General features: G+C 38.8%; 1 protein-coding gene across 1 annotated transcript in view; it reads left to right on the top strand.

Moving 5' to 3' along the window:
- ARHGAP10 (Rho GTPase activating protein 10) overlaps nucleotides 1-21901 on the top strand; it is a 154850-nt gene that overhangs the window by 119137 nt on the left and 13812 nt on the right. The window contains exon 20 of the mRNA XM_056361295.1: nucleotides 11478-11640. Within this exon, the coding sequence (XP_056217270.1) occupies nucleotides 11478-11640 (163 nt within the window). The remainder of the gene's footprint in view (nucleotides 1-11477; nucleotides 11641-21901) is intronic.

Genomic DNA, 21901 nt, shown 5'->3' with positions numbered 1-21901 from the left:
TACCTTGCTGCTGCTGCTGCTGTAAACTGAAAATTATAGTGCTTTAGAAAACAGATTGTAGAAATCTAAAAGAAAGATAAATTAGAACTGCTACTTAACCCTTTAAAATTTTCTGCTAACTTGTATCACCCGCTGAAGTATTTAGGGAAGCCAAAGTATGAATGGTATGTTAGTGTCAAATAGGAGTAGCTCTTTTTGATTTTTTTTTCCTTTTTTTTTTCTTCTTTTTCCTTTTTTTTTTTTTTTTTTTTTTTTTGGTGGGAATTGGAGTTAAGACAGTGTCTTAAATTGGGTGATAAATTAATTTGCATGAACTACTGGGGCATTCAGTTAAATTACTTCATCAAATATGTGAATACATGTAATGGTTGCAAAGCTTTCATGCAGTATTCCCTCTCCCTCCTCCTCCCATCCCTTCCTGCCCAAAACAAATAAGTAAACATCTATAAACTTCATTTGGAATTACTGAATATAAAACTTGGATGTTAGAGGAACCTTTGGATTTATAATAAGACTGGTCTTCAGGGCTGGAACAACCCAGAGCTGCAAGGTTGCAGGTGTGAAACCTGGCCTTGAACTCTATTTCTGAATCCGCTGCCTGGAAGTGTTTCTGTAACCTGGCACATAGTAGGGGAAATGGAAAGAAAAGCAGCTACATAGGCATATCAAAAAGCTGTAAGGGCTTGCAACACTTGCTTACAAAGTATCATATCGGTAACAGCTGAGAGAACACACAGGGCTGCTACAAAATAGGTGTACCAGTATTAGCTGTGAAGAGAAAATCAGCATGATTGCTGTTTGCCATGTTGAATTTAAGTTAGTTTGTATTTCATCTTGCTGCAAGAATAGTTCCTGCAGTTCTCTGTGATCTATCACAGCTTTTCCCATCTGATGGCTCTGAGTAGGATGAGTGCTATGCAAAGTAGAAGTGTTTTTGAGCTACCTAAGAAAAAGCTCCACCTTTAACAGTGGATATGTGTAAGGTCCCGGTTTCTTACCAGATCATCAATTTCTGCTTGGAAAGCTTTGGGCCCATAGAAGGTACTTACTTTCTTGGCGGTATGGAACAATTTTGCTCCATGCTTTGTATACACAATATACATTGTCTGGCCATTGTTATACCTGTGAGTAATCTACTTGCTACAGCCTACTTGTTGCACAGTTATCTGAAATCAAATTTACCTATCATAATGTAGTAAACATCTCTTAACTTCTTTTCTTTTCAAATTATGTGTGTCAAATCTTCACACCAGATAATTGCCTTAGTATCATCACCAGTACTTGTCTGCTTTTGGTTTATCAAATCTAGAGGTTGTAGAAATGTTCAAAGTAAACACATCCACATGTGCGCATACCCACCCACCCCAGGAGTCAGAGGTGTAGGGAAAAGGAACTTGAATAGACTTAAAACTAAAATCTGAATTTAAAGAAGGAATGGGGAGTTAAGGAGAAAGGGTCAGTCTTTCCTTGAGGCCAAGCATTATTAAAAATCTCTGATCTCCTGTAATAATCCTTCATCTCTTTAATTCTCTACCCTCTACACACAGACATGCAAGGGCATATAATACTGTAAGAAGGCCAATTTGGCATTCTGAAAGACATTAATCCCAGGCATGGAAGTCACTGACATATCTTTGCTAGATGCCAGCTGTGCCCTGGCCAACCTCTGTTGGTTCAAAGTAAATGCTTTCACCCCGCACACAAGAGTATAAGTAGAATGAAGAATTGAAGCTATTCAGCTCTTCAGTCATCTTCCTATGCGTAAGAGAGCACATTTCACGGAATAAGGTGTTCCCTCACATGAGGTGCTCTTGCTTCCCTTTCACTGGTGACACAGGTAGAAGAGAAAATCTTGGAGTGAGGAGGGTGGTGAACTTTCTGGAAGGCTGATGCACAAGTTAGAAAATACAATGCTTCTTCCTGGTTTGCTCCCACTGTCTCAGTGTTTTTCATTTGGTTAGGAAAAAAAGGTTTCTTGTTTTCCATGAGCTCATGAAAGTCTTTGTCCTATTTGCTGCTCTTTTCCCCTCTTATTTTCTGTTTTCTTCTTTCAAAAGTTGCACTTAGTGCAAGGTGAATTACATTACTATCACTTCTTTCTTCCCCAGCTGTACTTGCAACATACTGAACCAAAGGGAGATTGAAGGATACTTGGGGGATATCATGGAGAAGTAATGATGGTGGGACTAGCTTGGCTAGAACTGCAGTCTCATCTAAGGCTGCTTGAGTGGGGGACAAGCGAATTAGCCTCAGAGACCATGCTAGTGGAAATCTGCAAGCAAGAAAAATGCTTGATGCTTGGCAGATTTGGTTATCCCACTGAGCAAGTGGGTTTCTGTTCTGTAACAGATGAAAATTCACCAATGAGTGCATTCACTTCTTCTGTCTCCCCAACCTGCTTGATGCTGCCTGTGTGCTGCACAGCCTCCTTGATCCATCCCCACAGCTTCCCTCTCACAGTGCAGCCAAGTCCAACCCTGAGCCGTTGCAAGATGCGTTTAAAAAAAAAAGAAAAAGTCTAAAAAAATTGCACTTGCAGACATCTAAACTTGCAGCATCAGAGGCATGGAAGAAAATGTTGACCTTATTACTTGAGGTAGCAAAATCTGTGTTCCTAATTGCTGCCTTTTAAATCATCAGCTGGGAGATTAGGAGGTTCTTCAACAAACATGTCACCTGGATGTTCAGTTAAAACAGCTGATAGAACTTCCTTAAGGGCTGCTTAGCTTGTTTTCAGTTGTCTTTTTAATAAGACATAGGCATCCTGCTTCATCCATCCCTCTGTTGAAGTCACTGTTATGGCAAAAGGAGAGAAGTGAACAGAATGAGGCAGGAGGCACAGCCAAGTGTCAGGAGCACAATGAAAATGTTTCAGAGAGGCTTTCTTATGAAAGACCCATCACATGCACAATGTGAGAACAGTTAGGTTAGTCTTTGTCATTATCGAAGTACCACACCATGGGTTGTGGCATTATTGGTGCGAAACTTCTCCTTTTATTAAGTCATGGGAAGTAATTGCAAGTGAAGTAAGCTAAATAGCAAGAGAAGAGACAATACCATGATATTATCTCTGTTTGAAAGCTCAGGAAAAGAGTTTTTGAACACCTTACCCTTTGGGGGTGGAATGACAGACATTTTTCCAACTAATCATTGGCTAAATTGTCAACACAATGTAAAAGAAAAGGAAACATGGAAAAATATTTTCATGGGCTTTGGGGTTTTTGGTGCCGTTTAAGAAGTGCTACTGAATTAGGGAACTTTTAGCTCTGATTATAACATTATAACCCTTTTTATGCTGCTTTATTTTTTCACAATTCTTGTTCTCGTTGATTAGACTGGAGCTGTTCTGTTGGTAGATTTCAGTACCAGTCTGGACCATAGGTAAATGTTGCCTGGACTTACAGAAACCCGAACCCCTCAGAGCTACCAAGAAACTATGAAAACTGTGGGACAATCCATTTATCTTAGTATTTGTCAGTTTTCAGAAAGTAGTTTCAGTTCTTCACTGCATTCTTCAGCCATGAAATTAATATGTGGCATCTGGCCAGCCTGGTAAGGCTGGAGGTTGTGTGTGGTTTCCTGCCAAGCAAGCTCTGGTAAAAAATGAGTAACCTTTGAGTTGAGATACTGCTTTTGTTAGTATAATATACACAATTCAAAAGAGGAACACAGGAACCTCTCTGCATGCTTGTATCTGGTTTCTGTTGTGTTTCAAAATTTAATTATGTGATATAAATTAACACCCCAAACTTGTATCCATGACTGCCTAGACCTGTTTTTCCACAGCTTGAGGAATCAATTGGAATTATTTATCCATTTTAGTTTTAGCTTGCTCAGTGAAAGGCTTGTCTACAATTTTATGTGTCTTTGGGATTTTATTGATGTAAAGAAGTAATCCAAGCAGTATTTCTCCTGGGTTTTGAGAGAGGACCTACAGTAAGCGGGATAGTTATTGAAATAATTGCTTGCTATTACAGGTTAAGTATATGTCTAGAGAGATGATGGTTTAAAATTGAACTTTGCATTTTAGAAATAAACAAAAAGTATCAAAAAGGAGGAAGAAAGGGACATGGTCCCAAATCCCCATTTGCCACTAAGTAACTTGCAGATGAGCACATTTCTTTCCCTTTCCTAGCTCCAACTCAGACACCCACCTTTCTGGCTACAATTCTTAAGTTGCGTCAGCCCAGTCTTGAGGCAAATTCTGTCTAGTGCAGTTTCCTCCTTTTTCTCATGTATCTGAATCATTATGGAGTTGGGAAAAACAATCTCTCTGCAGGAAAGCTACTTTGTGCCCAAGATAGACGTGTTTGTACATGCACGCATTTGAAAATATATCGAAGTTGGTCTTTAAGAAAAAACTGTAGTCAGCTCTAATAGTTGTGTTAATTTGTCTGAGAGAAAAAAAAAGTCGGTTTAGAGATCTAATTTTTAGTGCGTTTGTTTTGAAAGATAGCATGAAACTGATGAGTATGTTGGCTGTCGGCTGTCCATTTGCTCCATGAAAGCTCTGTTGGTTTTAGGGTGTATGAGTCTATGATGTCTAAATTTATCTAAGAACTAACTGCATGCTACAGCGGTACAATATATAGGTGCAATATATAGGATTTGCTACATAATGAGGATAATGGATACTTTTTGAAAATGAAATGTGGTGATATAAAGCTATTTTTCTGAATGTTTGCATGAATCTGACCTCTCAAGTACCCATTATTTGGGAACAGTGAAATAACTCTCTTTTTTAGTTTTAGCATTCTCTAAGATTATTTTAAACCAAATAATAAATCATTATTAGTTTGCACTTACGTGATTTCTGTAGTTTGGAGGTGAGTAACAAACAGTTCTCTTGACCAGTTTCAGTGGTGTGATAAACAAAAGCACACAGTTTCTTAGTTTGCTGAGAAACACATGATTTGGCTTCGTTAGTTCAGAAAACTTTAAAAAGCTGAAGAAGTAGAAGGATGTTTGAGTTCACGTGGTGCTTGGTGTTGATTACCACAGGAGGGTTTGTACTGTAAGCAGGGAACAAAAGATGCAGCCCTGCATCTAGAAAAGGCTGTTCTTGACTGCAGCGTCCTCTGATAAACTTTGACTATCACATAAACCTTTCTCCATTCAGGTTAATTCTAGTTTTTCAGGAATGACTGAATCTTTTCTGGAGTGATTGGTACTTCTTATCTTGGGGTCACTTCAAGTTTTATTAACTGTGAGGGACAAATTCTTCTGTTACATTTTTCATACCTGTTTCCTGTGGACGCTAAAGCTCTAGCACATGGAACCAAGTTCTTGCTTTGCAAAGGATTTTTATGATACTTGCATTTCTTTTCTATCCCTGATCTATGAGATTCCTATTAAAATGAAAACATGGTACGTACCCACAAATTAACATAAGAGCAAAGCTGGTTTGTACTTGGTTAAACTCCTGTGTTATTGTGGGAAGTTAGCTATTTATGGTGAATGCATGTTTGTTATCTCAGAGCTGGATGCAGCTGTGATGCTGATAGGGGAGGATGGGTGGCTGCACAGCAGTGCAGCTGCTGCTTCCCCATCTCATGATGCAGAAAGTAGCAGACTTCAAGGTGGTAATACGGATTTTTGCAGCATCTTTAATTTACTTTCCTCAGCAATTCTCCCCATCACCCCTTGTCTACGACTAGACCTCTGTGACTCTGTCAAAGTGGGATAAGACATGTCTTTTGTCCTCTTATTTTGCCACAATTTGTGTATCCAATGAACACTTAAAACATATACGTCAGTTCTGTTCTGCCCATTATATGTATCTCAGAAGAAACTGTCATATATTCCTCGTTTACTCCAGAAACATTCACTTTCATAAACTGTTTTCATCCTCTGACTACCCTTAAACTATAAACTTTGGTTGCGATGTTGATGTTGAAGATTAGTCTTTCTTTTAATACTAAAGTATGTAATTTTTTAGTTTACTTAAGCAGAAGTTGGAAGAAAAACTCACTCAAGCAAGTAACTGATAGTGTTAGCTCTCTGTTTTCTGTAGTTTTTATTACAATTTTTATTTATTTATTTATTTAGAATTTTTGGGGTAAAGTGAGGATCTGATTATTGACACTCCCAAAGTATTTCAGATTTTTTCAACTTTGGATGCCAGCAAAAAATATTCTTAGACTAGCCAGATGGAAAAGGAGGGGAAAAGACAACTGGGAGACATGGCATGCTCAGTTAGGTAGAAGCTGAGTTCAGATTTCTGGTATAGAGGGTTTGAGAGCTTTTACTAACTGAGACTGAAACAGACAAAAGGGAGAAGGAATTGAGGGTTACATATTTGCTGGAAAGAGGCTAAAGGAGTTAAGTCTTAGTCGATATAAGTACCTTCTTACCTCGTGGGGATTTTTCATTATAAGAAGGGGTGACGCAAGGCAGGGAGGGGAGGAAGGAGGAATTTGGGCTGGAAACTGAATGGTAAGTAGTACCAGCTAGACACAACCAGTAAACGGTTAGGAACATCCTAAGCTATCTTATTTTCTAGGTAGGGCTGGTCTGAACTATGTAGAGCCATAAAGGCAAAGCATGGGTATCTGTTATAGAGGCACAGTGAAAGCTCTAAGGCTTGGATGAGTGTTGTGATTAGAAAAGTGAAACGAGAATATAATTTAGATTACAGCTTAAAAGGATCTGAGCAGTCAAAAATTTTAGTAGTATGCAAAAGGTGGTGAGAATGTGAAACAAGTTTTAACTCTGGGAGTAAAATTGGATCTTACAACTATTTGTATAGGATGAGGAGATGAATTGTAGAAGCAGCTTGGTGGCAACTCTAGAAAGGTGGCCAAGCTGAAGGCACTCAGAGGCTTCCCACAAGTGTAAAGAAGAAAAGGTGAAGACTTGATGGCTGGAGTGTCGACAAAAATTTTTGAGATGTCATACAGACTTACTGCTTTTATGCTGAGAATCCTCATGTTCTTCATCTGTTCTGGCACTCTTTGGCACCCGAAGATAAGAGAATAATGGGAGAGAAAAGAGAGGGGGACTGACATTCTTAGGGAGAGAAAAATGAAGGCATCAAGAACACCAAACTGTATGCTCAAAGAATGATATAAATGAGCTTTAAAAGAAATTGTATTTTCCTTATTTTATAGTGGAAGAGCTCATTAGAATTCAAGTGGTAGAAAAGAAGAATAGGAAGTTTCTGGAGCTCTTCTTCAGAAGGACCTATCAGTCCAATGTGATAGTCAGCCTTTTCATAGAAGTGGGAAATCTTGACAGTGCTGCTCACTGGAGAACAATAATGGAAGCAGAGGAGTGAGAGGAGAGGAACAGTAAAAATATTAGACACTCAGTGTTAGGGAGCCCCTGAATTCTGAGTTTAAATGAAAACTATAAAGCTGATTCAATTCCAGCAGTGTCCTTAATGCACTCTTTAATGAACAAATCATGTCAAAACTTTAAAGGCTTTTTAATCTCCAGCAGCTTAGGATCTTTACTGGCTCCACAAAGCAAAATACAGGAAAAGGGTGGGTGCATGGGAAGAGAAAATAGCTAGCAGTCAATATATGTTACAGGTTTTGAAGAATTGTTAAAAACAGCTTAGTTATGAAAATCAGTGTGGGATTTATAATCAGCAAGATCAAGCAGAAACCTTCACAGGTAGGACTGTTGCAAGGTGAATACTTTGAACAATGTGAAGCCATCTAACTTGTCCTAAAACAATTCTCTGGTCATGGGGTTGTATGGTTTGGCAATGTTGATTTTTAAAACATCTTGTAGCATTGCAAGAAGTTTGAAGAAACTGGAGGAATGCTAATGTAGTAGCAGTATTTAGAAAGGTAAATGCAAATCCTTGGTGATATATTTGATATGGGACAAAGTTAGGAGGAATTGCAAATAATGACAATGGTAGTCACATAGGAGTTGTGGTCATGTGCCAAGCTTCACCCATTCAAACAAACTAAGTTTGATTGTATTCAGAAGTGAATTTACAAATTTTAGAGGAAAAAGTTAGCCTGCGGCCACAGAATGAAGGACTACGTCTTTAAATATGGTGACTCTGCTCAGTCTGTGTTAGTCACAGTGGGCAACCGGCTCATCATAAACTATTAAATGAAAAGCAAAAGTGAAAAGAATGAAAAGCAAAAATGCAAAGAAAAAGAAAAAGTGGCAAAAAAAAGGGCCAGCCTTGGATGTACGAATGGGATTGATGAGTAGAGGTAAGTTGTGGAATTACTGCTCGATGTGGCTCTCATGGGATGACAATAAAAAATCATTAATTCAGATCAGATGTACACTCTTCAGAATGAATTCTGAGAGATTTTAACAGGTTTATAAAACAGGTGCATGATTTCAAAACTGCAAAATCCCTTACAGTAAAGGGTTTTGTGTTAAACTCAAGGAGATAGTTTAAGTACCTTCACACAGGACAAAAACTGGATGGGAGATGCTGTAATGATTAGCAATGCATATTACATGGGTCATGCCTGAAAACAGAGCCTAACAAAGTGAAGGTACATGCATTAATCAGTGAGTATGTTAATTAGCAGCCAATTGATTCTCCATTATCTTTATCACCTGTAGATGTCTTCAGCCAACGACTGTTTGGAAGATACAGTTTGGCCCAACATGAGATGGGCATTAATCAGAAACATTTATTAAGCTTATCAGAGAGATAACTAGATACAATTTTATGGCTTCTGCCATGTACAGGAGTTATTAAAATTTCTGAAGTTAGCAAAACTTCTTGCCACTGATGAATGAAATCTTTGCAAGCAGAGCAATAATGCTATATTTTGTAGACTTAGGTTTTGAGCATATATTGTTTTTAATCATGAAAATGTGCTAGATGATCATTAGTCATCTGTTTTTGCAGTTATACAGAATTGCTTTTTCCTGAATAAAGGTATTGTTTTACTTTACAGAAACAGATAATTGAAAACATCAGAAATGTAAAGAATTCTTGAATGTAGTTTTAGAGGATGTTCACTTAATCCCATGGAAATTAGCAGGCGTTTTCCTGCTATTTTATTTTTGAGAGTGCCATGCAGTATTGACTGTGAGGCAACACTAGTTTAGGAAGGATGGGAAGGAAAGTAAAATTTGACGAAGGATTTAACACACAGTTTCATTTATGATAATGTCAAATGCAATTGCTTGGGTAGTGCGGTTTCCAATGTAGACTCTGCTGTGCATGACCGAAGTGTTTAGTTGGTTTTTTTTTACTTCTTCTGTGTGCTCTGAGAAACAATTCAACAGAAAAAACTCTGCTTTCTGTAGAGAGATGCGGTGAGTTGGTCAAATTAATAATATTAAAGAACAGATTAATATTCCTTTCTACTGGTGTTTTAATAATGTTAAAGTGAATGAATGGTTGAGGTAAACCATTCTTGTTTGCCCTTCTTGTAAGGTGTATGTAGTTTGTTAATCTGGGCTGCATTAATACTGCTACTTTGCAAAGAAATAGTGATGAATTAAAAGGACTAACGTTTTCAGTTTTAAGGAATTCAGTTTCTTTATGAAGTAAAATTGCAATATTACTGTCTAATCTCTCAGATATTTATCATTGCGACACGTACATCTGCAAATGGGATGTAATTAATTAGTTTTTACCTGACACTCCTATGGTTCTCATGTCACGTAAATGTGAGTGGCAGCATGGTGGCCTGGGTACAGCAAGGAGGTGTGAGGTGAGCAGGATTGGGCTGGAGTGCAAGTGACTCACTTTCCCAAGTTAATGTTCTCCTCCTCAGAGCTTATCATACTTTGTTACTACAGGCTAATTTAGATCCTTAAATTAGCAGCTGCTTTAGAGAGAAATTTTCAGCTGATCACTTTTATAATTTTGGTGGTTTTAGTTGCGTGTCATTTTATTCTCTAGGGAAGTTGTTCTCTGAGACTTGCTGGAGGAGGTGAGGACAAGATGGCTGGGGAAGCAGGCAAGTAGTTCTTTGTAGGCTTTCTGCTTTTGAAGCAGAAGGAATTGAACTGGTTGAGGCAGTAATAAAGTTGTGAGAAGGATTTTTATCCAGTGAAGGTGGCTTTTCATTGTCCACATTTAATTGTTGTTGTATTTTTAATTAATGAAGCAAAAAGTAAAAAAATGAAATAATTGCAACAGTACTGCTTAGCTTGGTGGAGTAGAATGAAGCTCAGTTGTTCACTGTGCAGAAGCTAATTAATTTGGAATTAGAAAGTAATATTGTACAGGACTTTGTTGTGTATAGTACTGTATGTAGGAGATACAGCTTGTCAAAAAAGCACGACGTTTTAACAGCTTTTGATCATTTTATTGTGATGCTGTGTTAGGACTTGGTGGCTTATTTTTTTTCCCCAAAGCTTTTGGCCCCAGAGGAACAGAACTCTTTTACCAAGACTGTGGGGTCAGTGGTATCTAATCTGCTCTAGAGGGACTTGTATGGTGTTATTTAGCAGGGCTGTGGGCCACGTTCACGAGTGCAAGTTGGGAGCAGGATGAACAGAGGAGGAAAGGAAAGGTTGCAGGGACCCTTGTAAGGGGTGGCTGGAAATGACCCACATTACTGTTAAACGTTAATATTCTGAAATCAGCCACAGGCCCTATTTGAGACTGCAGGCTTAACTGTGCTGGGCATTTCAATGTTTGCAATCATCCTTATTTCGTACACCTCTCCTTTAGAATTTGTAAAACATACAGCTGATGTTGAAATAAAAATTTTAAAGGGCAAAACTGTGGGTGAAGTTAGCTTTTCAGTGAAGAACATGCTGCTTGGCTAGATGTGTTGGCGTGGTTTGCAGGGAGTGCTGTGACACATTAGTAACTTTTTCTTACTGTCTGTGGGATAGGAATGATGTTCCTTTAATGTTTTATTTAGCAATCATATCTCAATGTGTTGCCTCCTGAGTGATGTTCTAAGAGTACCCTATGAAAACAAATAGTAGACCAGAATACAATGAATTCTCTTAAAAGTAACACCATTAAAAAGGGGTAATAAAATAATATTCTTGGGTATTGTGTGTTTTGTTAGAGATCTCCTGCTTAACTCCTGCCTATTCTAACCTTCCCATGTTTCATTGTTTCATGTTTGATAGGATTGTGGTTATGGATTGAGAGCAATCATCTCCTCAAATGTGTATTAATTTTTTTTTGGAGACTTTGTTTTTAGAGAGGTGTGCAAAGGTGTATGGCCTAGGCTATTTTGTTGTCTGAAGTGATACATTTGTCTAAACACCACACACCCCCCACCCCCCACCCCCCCATAATCTAGCATTTCATCCACGTAAAAAAAAAAAAAATGTTGAAAAGGGGACCAGGAATACATTGGGTTGTGAAGATAGCTTGGTGACAATGATGGAGGAAATTATGGAATGGTACCTTTTGGGGAAATGCTGGGGGATTGCTTGTGTTCCAAAATACCCTGTGAAGATGGGACAGGAAGGTTTCTTCTTGTGTATATTTCAGGACATGGTTACCAAAGCAGCTTCTCTGGCTCATGAGAAGATTCTCTTAGCATCCTTCTGACTTGTGCTCTCTTTTCTAGCTGACAGTCACAGCTGTCCCAGAGAAGACACCCCAACTGGGAGCATGGATTCTCTTTCTTCCCAGTCTCCGACACTTGCCTTCTCTAGTAGTCCCCCCGGGGTCCTGGATGGAAATCACCTTATTATGGACAGTGGGGATCTTACAGGCTGGACAACAAATCTGTAAGTAACCTGAATATTAAGTAATGATTTTTCCACTAATATGATTGTACACATGAAACACGTTCCCCTTTTCAGTTTGGTGGTGAGTGATTTTTAGAAATTACGTATAATCGTGTTTGTTCTCTTCTGCTACAAAATGCTATGTGTTTACATGTTGTGGTGGATCTTAGAGGGTACTTGAATGTTTGTAGGAAATAAATGTTCTTTTTCTATGGAAACCTAGTGCATTTTACTGTAACCTGTTATAAAATGTTAGATGTTTTTTATTTAGGCAATGAATATGTAAGTTATTCTCTGTATGATGTATTACCCTAGTTTTATTTTGAGACGCTGTTAAGCTAGTGTCTAAACAACTTGGATGCAGGGCTATTAAGATTTAGGGCCAAATTTGGGGTTCAGATAAATACACTGTAATGAGTGTGTGCTCAGGTGCTGTTTAAGAATTTTCTTAAGAAATTAAAAACCTATTTTCCAATGAAAGGTGCAGTCTGTCACTTTCAGTAGACTCTGTAGATGTTCAGTTTTTAAGCATGACTTCAGTTTAGCAAAAACGGACATTACAATGTTCATGCTATCTCTGTAATACATATTCAGGTTTGATATGCAAAAAGCTGAACATAACTTGTTTTTTAAATCAGAAGTTGAACTTGAATTGAATTCTCTGGTTTGCTATTCATACAAACTTTAACATATCAAGACAAAGTTTTCCAGCCTTAAGTGCCAAGAAGATGGAAGAATTTCTGGAGAAAAGATTTGTTACAAATATTTTCCATAATAGCATTCTGAGTAGTCTATTCTGTGGATGAAGCAAGTGTATAAAATATATGTGTAGGTGTATGTAACGCATGAGAATATATAGATAGCCATAATGGGTTTATATTTCTATATGCACATACGAATAATTAACTGCTGATTAGAGTACTTATTAGCTGGAGCAATATTTTCTCATATGTACTGAAAGAATTCCGGATTTTATAGGTATTTTACATAAATGTTGTTTTTTCAGTAGAGGACTGAAGTTACTCCTTCCTCTTGTACTGCCCACTAGTAGTGGGTAGGATTACCAGTAAGCTATATTTGACAAAAAGAGGTGCATCTGTAGATGGTATAAAACTGGAACATCTATGAAAGCGAGCATAGCTAATCAAGGAAACGTAGGGATAGCAGAACATTGCTAATGTCACTTTAGAGTATAAAAGGTGGTGTTTTATCAAGAGGGTTCAGGAGCTTTAGGTGTTTGAAGGAACTTTGCATTTTTTGCATTTGTTAATTTTCATCAAAAATTATACTGTACTGCTGTTTTGGAAACTTTCAGATGGCTTGAGGTTTTGCACTCATTTGGAAACAGTACTTAAACAGTTCTGTTTGGAAGGGAAAAAGTGCATGGTATGAGCGTCTAGATCAGCGGTCCTCAAACTTTTTAAACAGGGGGCCGGCGCACGGATGAAGTGGCAGGCAGTCATCTGCGGCTGTTTGGTTCCCCCCCCAACCCCCGGCAGGGGGGGTCTGTAAATACCGGGGGCCGGATTGAGGACCCTGGGGGGCTGTATCCAGCCCGCAGGCCATAGTTTGAGGACCCCTGGTCTAGATCATTTGTCAAAAGCAGTTTCTTTCTTCTGCTCACCTGTCTGTGAAGTTTACTTAAGAGCTACCTCTGTAACAAGCTTGGACAGTGACGGAGAGTAGTCTGTGAATGGTACATTCTTTCTTTCCTCTACTTTCTCAACTCACAACGGCTTCTTTTCACCTTCTAATTCTGATGACGCAGAGGGCCTTGCCTTAACAACAACTACTACAAAACCCCAAACCAAATTAAACCCCCCACCATCCCAACCCCCAAACCACCTCACTGTATTAATGGCAGGGGTAGATGTCACCTATGGAAGAATGTACTTGGTGGGCTTCAGCAGTCATTGTACATCATGGGAACCTGTGGGCAGGGAACGGCGGTGGTTGTCTTGTCGTTGTGTAGCTGTGGAGCTCTCTCAGCTCCAGGAAATGTAGCATTGGCAGTTGAACTCTGCTTTGGTCACAGACAATTCTCATAAACTGGACTACCCCAGAATTAGGTGGAGAAACAATCCTTTCTGTTTGTGCAGGATTTCAAAATGTTTTGCATTTTGTGCCAAATTGGAACAAAAGCAATTCTTAAAGTCTCGGTATCCTCTCTAAAATGGTATTGCAGATCTTCATTGAGCTACAGTAAATACCACGCTGAGTCTAGGGGAGATGGAAATAGAAGAGGATCTGGTTTCTCAAGTTTCTGCTGATGTTTATAACACATGGGTGTTACTTGTAAGAGATTGATCACTACGGAGTTATGTAGTCAACAAGGTGATGGTGACTTCTTTGTGGTAGAAGAATTGCTTCCATTGTTTCCCCCGGGAGGGATGTTGCATTGTGGGTCAAGATATGTCAGATATTCCAGGGCTGGTTTATATCAGTAGTTTGCTTTAAGCAAGAACACGTGATAGATAGCAAGAATACTTTTTGTGATATTTGTTTTCAAGAAAGGAAGAGCATGTTTTTTCCTGAAAGATAGCTGTTGTCACCATGATGTTTCCTGGCAGAGTTTTTTGTGATGCATGCCCTTTCCTTGTCCCACCTTTAAAAACAAAAGGAGCTACAGCTTCCAGCATGGTGAGGGGAGCACCAAATGAAGGCAAATACAGTCTCGCCTCCTGGCTGGCACTGGGAGGGGACTGATAGCCAGAGTGGTGAAAGAAGTGAAGAGTGCAAGGGCTGTACCACTGATTTGAAATGTCTCACAAAGCCCTGACTGCTCAATTGTCATGTCAATATTTAAAGATGTACTATGCATACGGTGTAACTGGAAGGTGATGTTTCACATATGTGCCATTTTGAAGCCCTGCTAAGCTGTTGGTTTTCATGTCTATAAGTGTATGTCTGCCTGATGCTAGCTTTTCTTTGAAAGCTCTGTGTGGATCAGACATATGCCCTGTGTTGTCATGTACTGCTGTAAGGGTGAGCAGAGAGCTGGGTGATGGTTAGTTCTTACTGCCCACAGCAGGGGTGGCTCTCAGTGGAGACCCAAGTTTGCGGTTCTGAGATTATCTTGCACCCTAAACTTTTTTTCGACCTTTTTTCTGAAGATATTTTTAACTTCACACTTCCATCTAGAGCCAAATACTAAAAATAAATACATTTATTTTTACATACACTCTGTGGTAGAACATAGAGCTTTTTCCCCCTGTCAATCACAAAATTACAGAATCATTTGTGTAGACACAGGATTCAAATTCCAAATAGCTCAGAAGAGGCAAATTACTTTTTCTGCTTGATGAAGTACTGTGTGATAAACATGTATTGTTTGAAGACCTGTTCTATCCATGGATGCTTAGCATAATCTCAGATATAGACTGATAATTATAGTAGTGAGCTGGACGGAGTATTCCTGCCTTGTAGTGCTCTCCACTGGTATGGGCATTTTTTTCCCTTTAAGGCAGAGCAGCAATGGCAATCTCCGTTTAATGTTAACCAAAGCATTTGCATTATTTCTTTTTCCTCTCTGCTTTAAAAGTTCGTACTTGCCCTGAAGCTACAGAATTAACGTTGTACAGCCATCTGTCTTCCTCAGGTTCCACTGGAACCACTGTCAAAGTCCACTTTGACAGAGCTCCAGGTGATTACTGTTTCTGTAAGGAGAACATGTTTCAGACTGTTTTGGGACTGATGTTGGTCTAGAGTCACCACCAGTACATTCTCAAAATGCTCTTTATTTCCCCTCAAAGCCACAGTAGTTCTGAGGGGAAAAAAAGAGTTTGTGTTAGATACACCCAGTTCCTTGCACATTCCTTCTAATTCAAATTGCCACCATAGCCAGCATTCTGAAGGTAAGCTGTATCTTCTAGATGAAATGCGGTTATCAGTATAGACATTCTTTAGCAGTTTTCTTTGGTCTGTATCTTATGCTATATGAGACACTGGAAAATAAGCAATATTCCCTGTTTTGGGTATTTGTCAAAAGCAAATTTTGTAAAGTAGAACGCATAAATACATATTTGTATTATGTATTATACATAATGATACTTGCCACCTTGTGCCTTTGTTTTAACAAGTAGGTCATGTATTGTAACATTTTGTTCCCTCCATATAGAATAGTTATATTTTGTGAGTTGCCCATAATATTATTCTGACCTGGATTTAAATAAAAACCCCCAATCCTAAGCAAGCAAACTTCCAACCATCTTTTATCCATAGCCATCAGTTTCCCCCAAACTGTTGTCTACCCTACAATTGCAAATTACCTGGGGAGTTTAGACCCCACAATCCGTCCTTTGCTCCTTCCTTCAGACTTACTTCAAACCCTGGTTGATCTGAGGAAGGGTTATTGCTAATCTCTCGTGGTGAATGAATTTGTGTTTTCTTCCTCTCTTTTTCTTTCCTAGTAATATTTTTGCTATTCCGTTCTGGAAGCTGCTGCAGGTTGCTGCTCCCTGCCGATTCTGTGGCAACAGGCAGTCAGTTGGCAGCTTTGGTAAAGAAAAGTGTTCATATAAATGTGTCACCAGAAGCACCAGGAATCTGCTGACAATAGATAAGGGGAAGACAGAGTGAAAAGGGGAAGGGTGAATAAATAAAACACCATGCTGGAAATTCAGAAAATAAAATGAGTTGACATACAAAATTGAGCCATCAAACCAAGAGTGAGGGGAAGAGGAGGACAAAAATGTGATGTGTATTGGCAGGTGTTATGGATAGCTCTTGAAGTGCAGTTGAACTGTGGAACAGTAGTTGATCTTCCCTTTTACATGCAATTGAAAACCAGTGTTACATGGTTTGACTTTCACCCTATTATATTATGGCTTTACACATGCAAGCAATGTATAGGTACAGTGATAGTGATAGCTAAACTAGGTGTATATACATGTGTGTCTAATACAATGTACTTTTCTTGTATAGATATATTTAAGTTAGAATTTGTAAAAAAGAAATTTTTTCATTAATGTCATCTTGTAGTGAAGTAGGTGATAGTGTAAAAGATACAATAACAGACATGAAGTGATATAATTCAATTAAAAAACGGCAAGGGCAACTTTTTTCTGCAGCTGTTGTGGTTTGGTTGTAAAATTTACTAGACTTTGGTTACCTAGATCAAAATTATTTTAAATTTTCAGCCTGTTTTATATATTGTTTAGGTACTATTAAAATACTTTTTTCCCCAGTTCTGTTTTATTATGCATTAGAAATTACTACTTTTGAACATAGCTTTGGGCTTTTTGATATTTATAACTAACCTACTCTATGCCAAAAAATGTTATTATGGTAATTGATATCTCTTTGAGAAATAGAAGCATATCTTGTCTTAAACCATAGGACCTTGCATTTGAATCCATCTGAAGTTCCAGGCCCTGCAACAGATTTTCTTCAGAGAAACTATTACTTACGCTGTTTTGGTTGTATGGCCTGCACACACTTTGTTCCCCGTGCATTTTGATTCTCTGAATCTGTGTAAGGTTTGGGCATGCCCTCCTTTCATTCTCCTCCTTCCAATGTCTGCACCTCCTATGACTCTTCTGACTGAGGTGCTACTTTTTTACATCTAGGTTAGGTGTTGAACTCTTGCTCCTGTGTCTGTTCTCGTACATGTCTGTGTGCTCACACCACTAACTGTTCTTTATTCTGTGGTGCTGCTTTGAGAAGAGGTTCTTCCCTACAGCTGTAGAGCCTATATGCTCTAATCCTAACAGAAGGGGTCATACATAAGGCAGCTATTTCCTATTATTTTAGAGGGAAAGGAGATCATGCCTATTACTGGTCTTCAGATTACTGAATTGTCTTAATTTAACAATTCAGGCTACCTGTAGTAATTCCAGAATTCCAGATTAGTTTTCTTCATCTTGACCTTCAGTAATCAGGGTGGTGGTGTTTATCAAGCTCTTCACTGACTTCCCAGTGGGCCAGAACCATTTATTGATACAAGGTCTGTCTTATTCAGCCTTTCCCAGAGTGCTGGCTATGGTGGCAGCTCACCTCCAACCACCTCAGTGTAGGTTTGTTTCCCTTACCGTGATGACTGAGCTGTTGAAAGTGGATTACAAGTCATGTCCTAGGACACTGTGGACTGCCTTGTGTCTGTCTTCACTCAACCTCAGAATGAACCAAAAAACCTGAACACTTGGTATTCCCTAGACTTTGGTATGTGTTGTAATTAATCTTTCTGAGCATCTTTTTTTCTGATAAGGAAAGAAAGATTTGTTACTGTTACTGACCCGTTGTTGTCATGAGATCTGTTTGGGTTTATAGCACAATGCCCTATGCTAGGGCTTATCTACAGAGTTTACAGACTTACCCCTCACTGCTGGGTTTTCAGAATTGGGTCAGTCTTCCTTTTTGGTTGGAAGTCCCCTACCTTATCTGCATGATCTCTTCATTCAGATCATGAAAACTAATGTCTTGTTCCTCAGCTGAAGAGTTCATTTTTGGGATCTGAGACTGCAGGGTCTTTGGGTTTCCTGGGGAAGTGGAACATGGTGTGACTTCTGATGGCTCTTCTGGATGGAATCATGCTACGGGACGTGGGTAGCCTTCCTCAAGGTGATGATACTGTCTGTAACTGTTTACCTTGCCCCCTTCTCTTTCCCTCTGTAGGCCTTTGGGATTTTGCATCTGGAGGGGATGGAAAGCATCCTGTCCCTCAAACCTCTTCACCAAGTGTGTATATGAGTGGGGGTGCATGGCTTGTTAAAGCAGTTATGTTTCTGGGCTCAGACTAGTAAGATTCATGGTTTTCAGACTGAATCCCACCTTGGATGCTGCTGTAGGAGCATGTAAGTTGCAGCCCTGACAGTCCAAATACTGAAGGTACTCAAAACCCAGAGGAGAAATAGAAGCACCAGTGTAAATGGCTTGGAATACGCAAGGATCTCGTGGCAGAGGAAATAATCCAGTCTTTCTTTTCTTTCCTTCACAGTTCTTCTTTATTGATTCTCCTGGCACTGAAATATTCTGTTATCCAGCTCAGTGATGTATATGTGATACACTATGGGCATCATCTCTGGGTTTTTAATATACACAGAGGCTTTCAAAATGGTCATGAAAGCTGTGCTGTGCCGCATCCTGAGTGCTTTCAGGGTCTTTGTGACCAGGTTGTGAAGAAGCTACTCACTCTTCGTGAAGTTGCAGGCTGTTCAAATTCCCAGTGTGGAAACTGATGTTAAAAGAGCCATCAGATGGCAAGGGAGGGCAGAAATAGTGGTGCTCTGCACGTAACAGAAGCCTTGGAGATAGTTATTAATTTTGTTTGACTGCTGAATGAATTCCTGTCAGCCTTGTTATATCTACATCAGTAGAACTGCATCTGTAGTCTCCTTAAAATTGAAATAGTTTCTTTTGGTACTTTCTGGCAGTCGTGTGAATTTGCAGTTTTACATAAATGATGAGTGACTTCAGTTTCCATGTCTTGAAAACTTTTTATAATATCTAATATCATCATCTTATTTTATTAAAAGAAATTGCTTTAACAGCTGTTTGGTCATTGTGCTTATTTTGCAGTTTGGTTTTGTTTCAGCTGCCACCTCTTCAGTGACTCAGCAGTTTGAGAGTGGGTTTAGCAGAGCAGGCACTTCTTTTTGTACCCTTTTGTTATGCAAGCAGAGCAATAGCCCTCATTTTGCAGCTCCTTTGAAATGGGCATAATATAAATTAGTCATGTGGTTCATACAAGATAGACCTTGCCATCTCCTTGTCTTCCAGTGGGGTAGGCAGCTGGGCTTGACAGCAGCCCCGCTGTTTGAGCACGGGTTAAGTGGTATGTGTGCTCAGAGCAGGGAGAGTTGTGGGTGCAACCACTGTGATGAGCTAAGTTTTTCTGGTTTTTTTCCCCTTCTTTTCATTTCTTTTCCCTTCTCCTTTTTTTGTATCATTCCAGGGATCACAGCCCCCTCATTATTATTATTTTTTTCAAAAAGGAATGGCAGTATTCTATAAGCTTATTGGATGTACATACTTCATTTTTGCTTTGTCTGAATTATCATTTAAAAATGCTTTAACTTAGCTGCTGTAGTCATTAGCTTCAGATTTACCAGACTGGCAGGAAAGATCATTTCACTAATGTTTTAGCTGCTTCACTGAGACCTCACAATCCAAGTTTAACAAAACCTCTATTTCAGTGCTGGCTAAAGTGTTCTGTATAAACGAGGGTTCAGGACTTTAGCACGCATGTTACAATCTTTAAATTTTGGAGGTGGAGTTTCTTTTCAGAGGGAACACAGATGAGGAAATGCTGCCCTTCTGTTTTGTCTCCAGCTTTGCTGCAGCTATGGACAATTTCTAGAATTTTGTCCATGTGTTTTTTTGCTCCCCAGCCTCACCAAGGCATAGGGGTTTTAACATGCGGGAAGATGATTGTCTGGTGGTAGAGAGTATTGGATCGCATATCGAATCAGAAATAGCCAACACCTTTTGATACACTGTGTCATCTTATAATGAAACCTCTTAAGAACACTTTCATTGAGTTTGTCAGCCAAACACTGTGATACCACAACCATGGGGCTGCCAAACTCATCTATGAAACAACCCTTTTTTTCTCAGGAGTTGCAGTGTAGGTTTTTTTCACAGAATCTCTTCTTCACTCTCAAGATAAGAGGCTGCTCTTTAGCTGTGTTACCTTAGGAACCAGCCAGATAAACATCCAATAAAATCTTGTTTTCAGGAGTTTGTTTCTGAATATCAGTACAAAATCTCTAGCTTATTTTCAGTAAGGCCATTTCCCCCTCCTCCCTTCTCCCAGTGTTCACTATGTCAGACAATAGCATTTTTTCTCAAAGAGAGATGGTGATGTTAGGCTTTTTTTTTTTTTTTTTTCCCTTCTTCTTTCTTTCTCTCCTCACAGGAAATGCATTCCCTTCGTTTTAGCCCGTAGGAGAAAGTATTTTTTCAATGTACCTTCTTAAAGTTGAGATGCTATATGATAAGATACGTAGTGCTTTCTAATATGTCATCATCTTTATAAACAAAGCATGCAAAGCTTTATAGCAAGGTAACTTTGCTACCACAAGAATCTTTTCAAGAAAAAAAAAAAATATCCAGCAGTTTATTGCTTACACATACAACATTGGGACTGATTTTTACTATCGAGTAAAACCTTCTTTTTTAATAATAAAATTAAATGGTTCCTGAGATAGCCAAGTACAGTAAATAAATAATAATTAAAAAACCCCAAACCCTGAAATTCTAGAATGTGCTTAATACTTTAAGTTGGGTTTTGGGTTTTTTTTCCTTCTTAAATATGGTGAAACTATTGCTATTGAAAAATGTCCTGTCCCACCCCCCGCTGTATCTTAGAGGATGATCTCTTGCTCGGTAACTAGGAGCTGAAAGTGACAGGCAAATTCGGGAGCTGTGCTGCAGTGATTTCACTACAGCTGATATGTATTAAGGGAATTAATCAAAAAGTGGGGGAGGGAACAGCCCAGTGCTCCATGTACCTGCACTTCTGGAGCATTTTTCCATTAGAGCTGTTGGAATGGCTCAGATTTCATAGAAAATCTGCTAGTTTTCATATGCTTTTATATAATGCTGACTGGTAAAGGACAGTGTAGTCTTACTAGTTGGTAGGTTATCCTTCTTGTTGAGTCCTGTAACTTGAGAAATAAACGTGCCATGACATGGATCTGAACATTTTATTTCATCTTCTGTTCCTTTATTCGCATGCCTTTCCTCCTTTTTTCTTTTCTCGGCAAGTCTCAGTGAGAAATCATCTGGTATTTATTCCAAATATTCTTATGAATGACCGTTGCTTTCCTGGGTCAGAGGGTATCTTTTGTGTCTTCTCTGTTCTAAGTATTGTTTTGAAATCATTAATCCTGTGACTTGCAGGTGGTGTGTGTTGTTCTAGAGCTGATCAAGTAAGTTGCATAGATTAATATGATGCATGTTTCAATGAAATATTTAATATGTGGAGAATTTTATTATTCACTTGTTGAAAATCAAACAACACCCATCTGAGGTATGCACTAGAGAAGACCACTTGGTAGAATATTCTTGAATTGTGCTTAGTTTGCATTAGAGGCATTTTAATACTCTTCAGGCAATATACTCGGAGTATTATTTTTCTATTTTCTGTAGTTTTACCGCTTTCAGAAGTGAGCCTGACACCAATCTTAATGTTGGAATTGATTTGAATTGAATAAAAAAGAGGACAAGGAAAATGGTTTTTATTTAAATATCCCGATTGTTTTAAGTATAATAGTTTAGTCTATGCAAGTAGGATACTTTTTTTAGTTCACTTTTGAAAAAC

The sequence above is a fragment of the Falco biarmicus genome, chromosome 1, assembly GCF_023638135.1.
Source record: "Falco biarmicus isolate bFalBia1 chromosome 1, bFalBia1.pri, whole genome shotgun sequence".
Taxonomy (NCBI): Eukaryota; Metazoa; Chordata; class Aves; order Falconiformes; family Falconidae; genus Falco; species Falco biarmicus.
The sequence above is the reverse complement of the archived record's forward strand: the minus strand, read 5'-3'. Positions and strand labels throughout refer to the sequence as shown.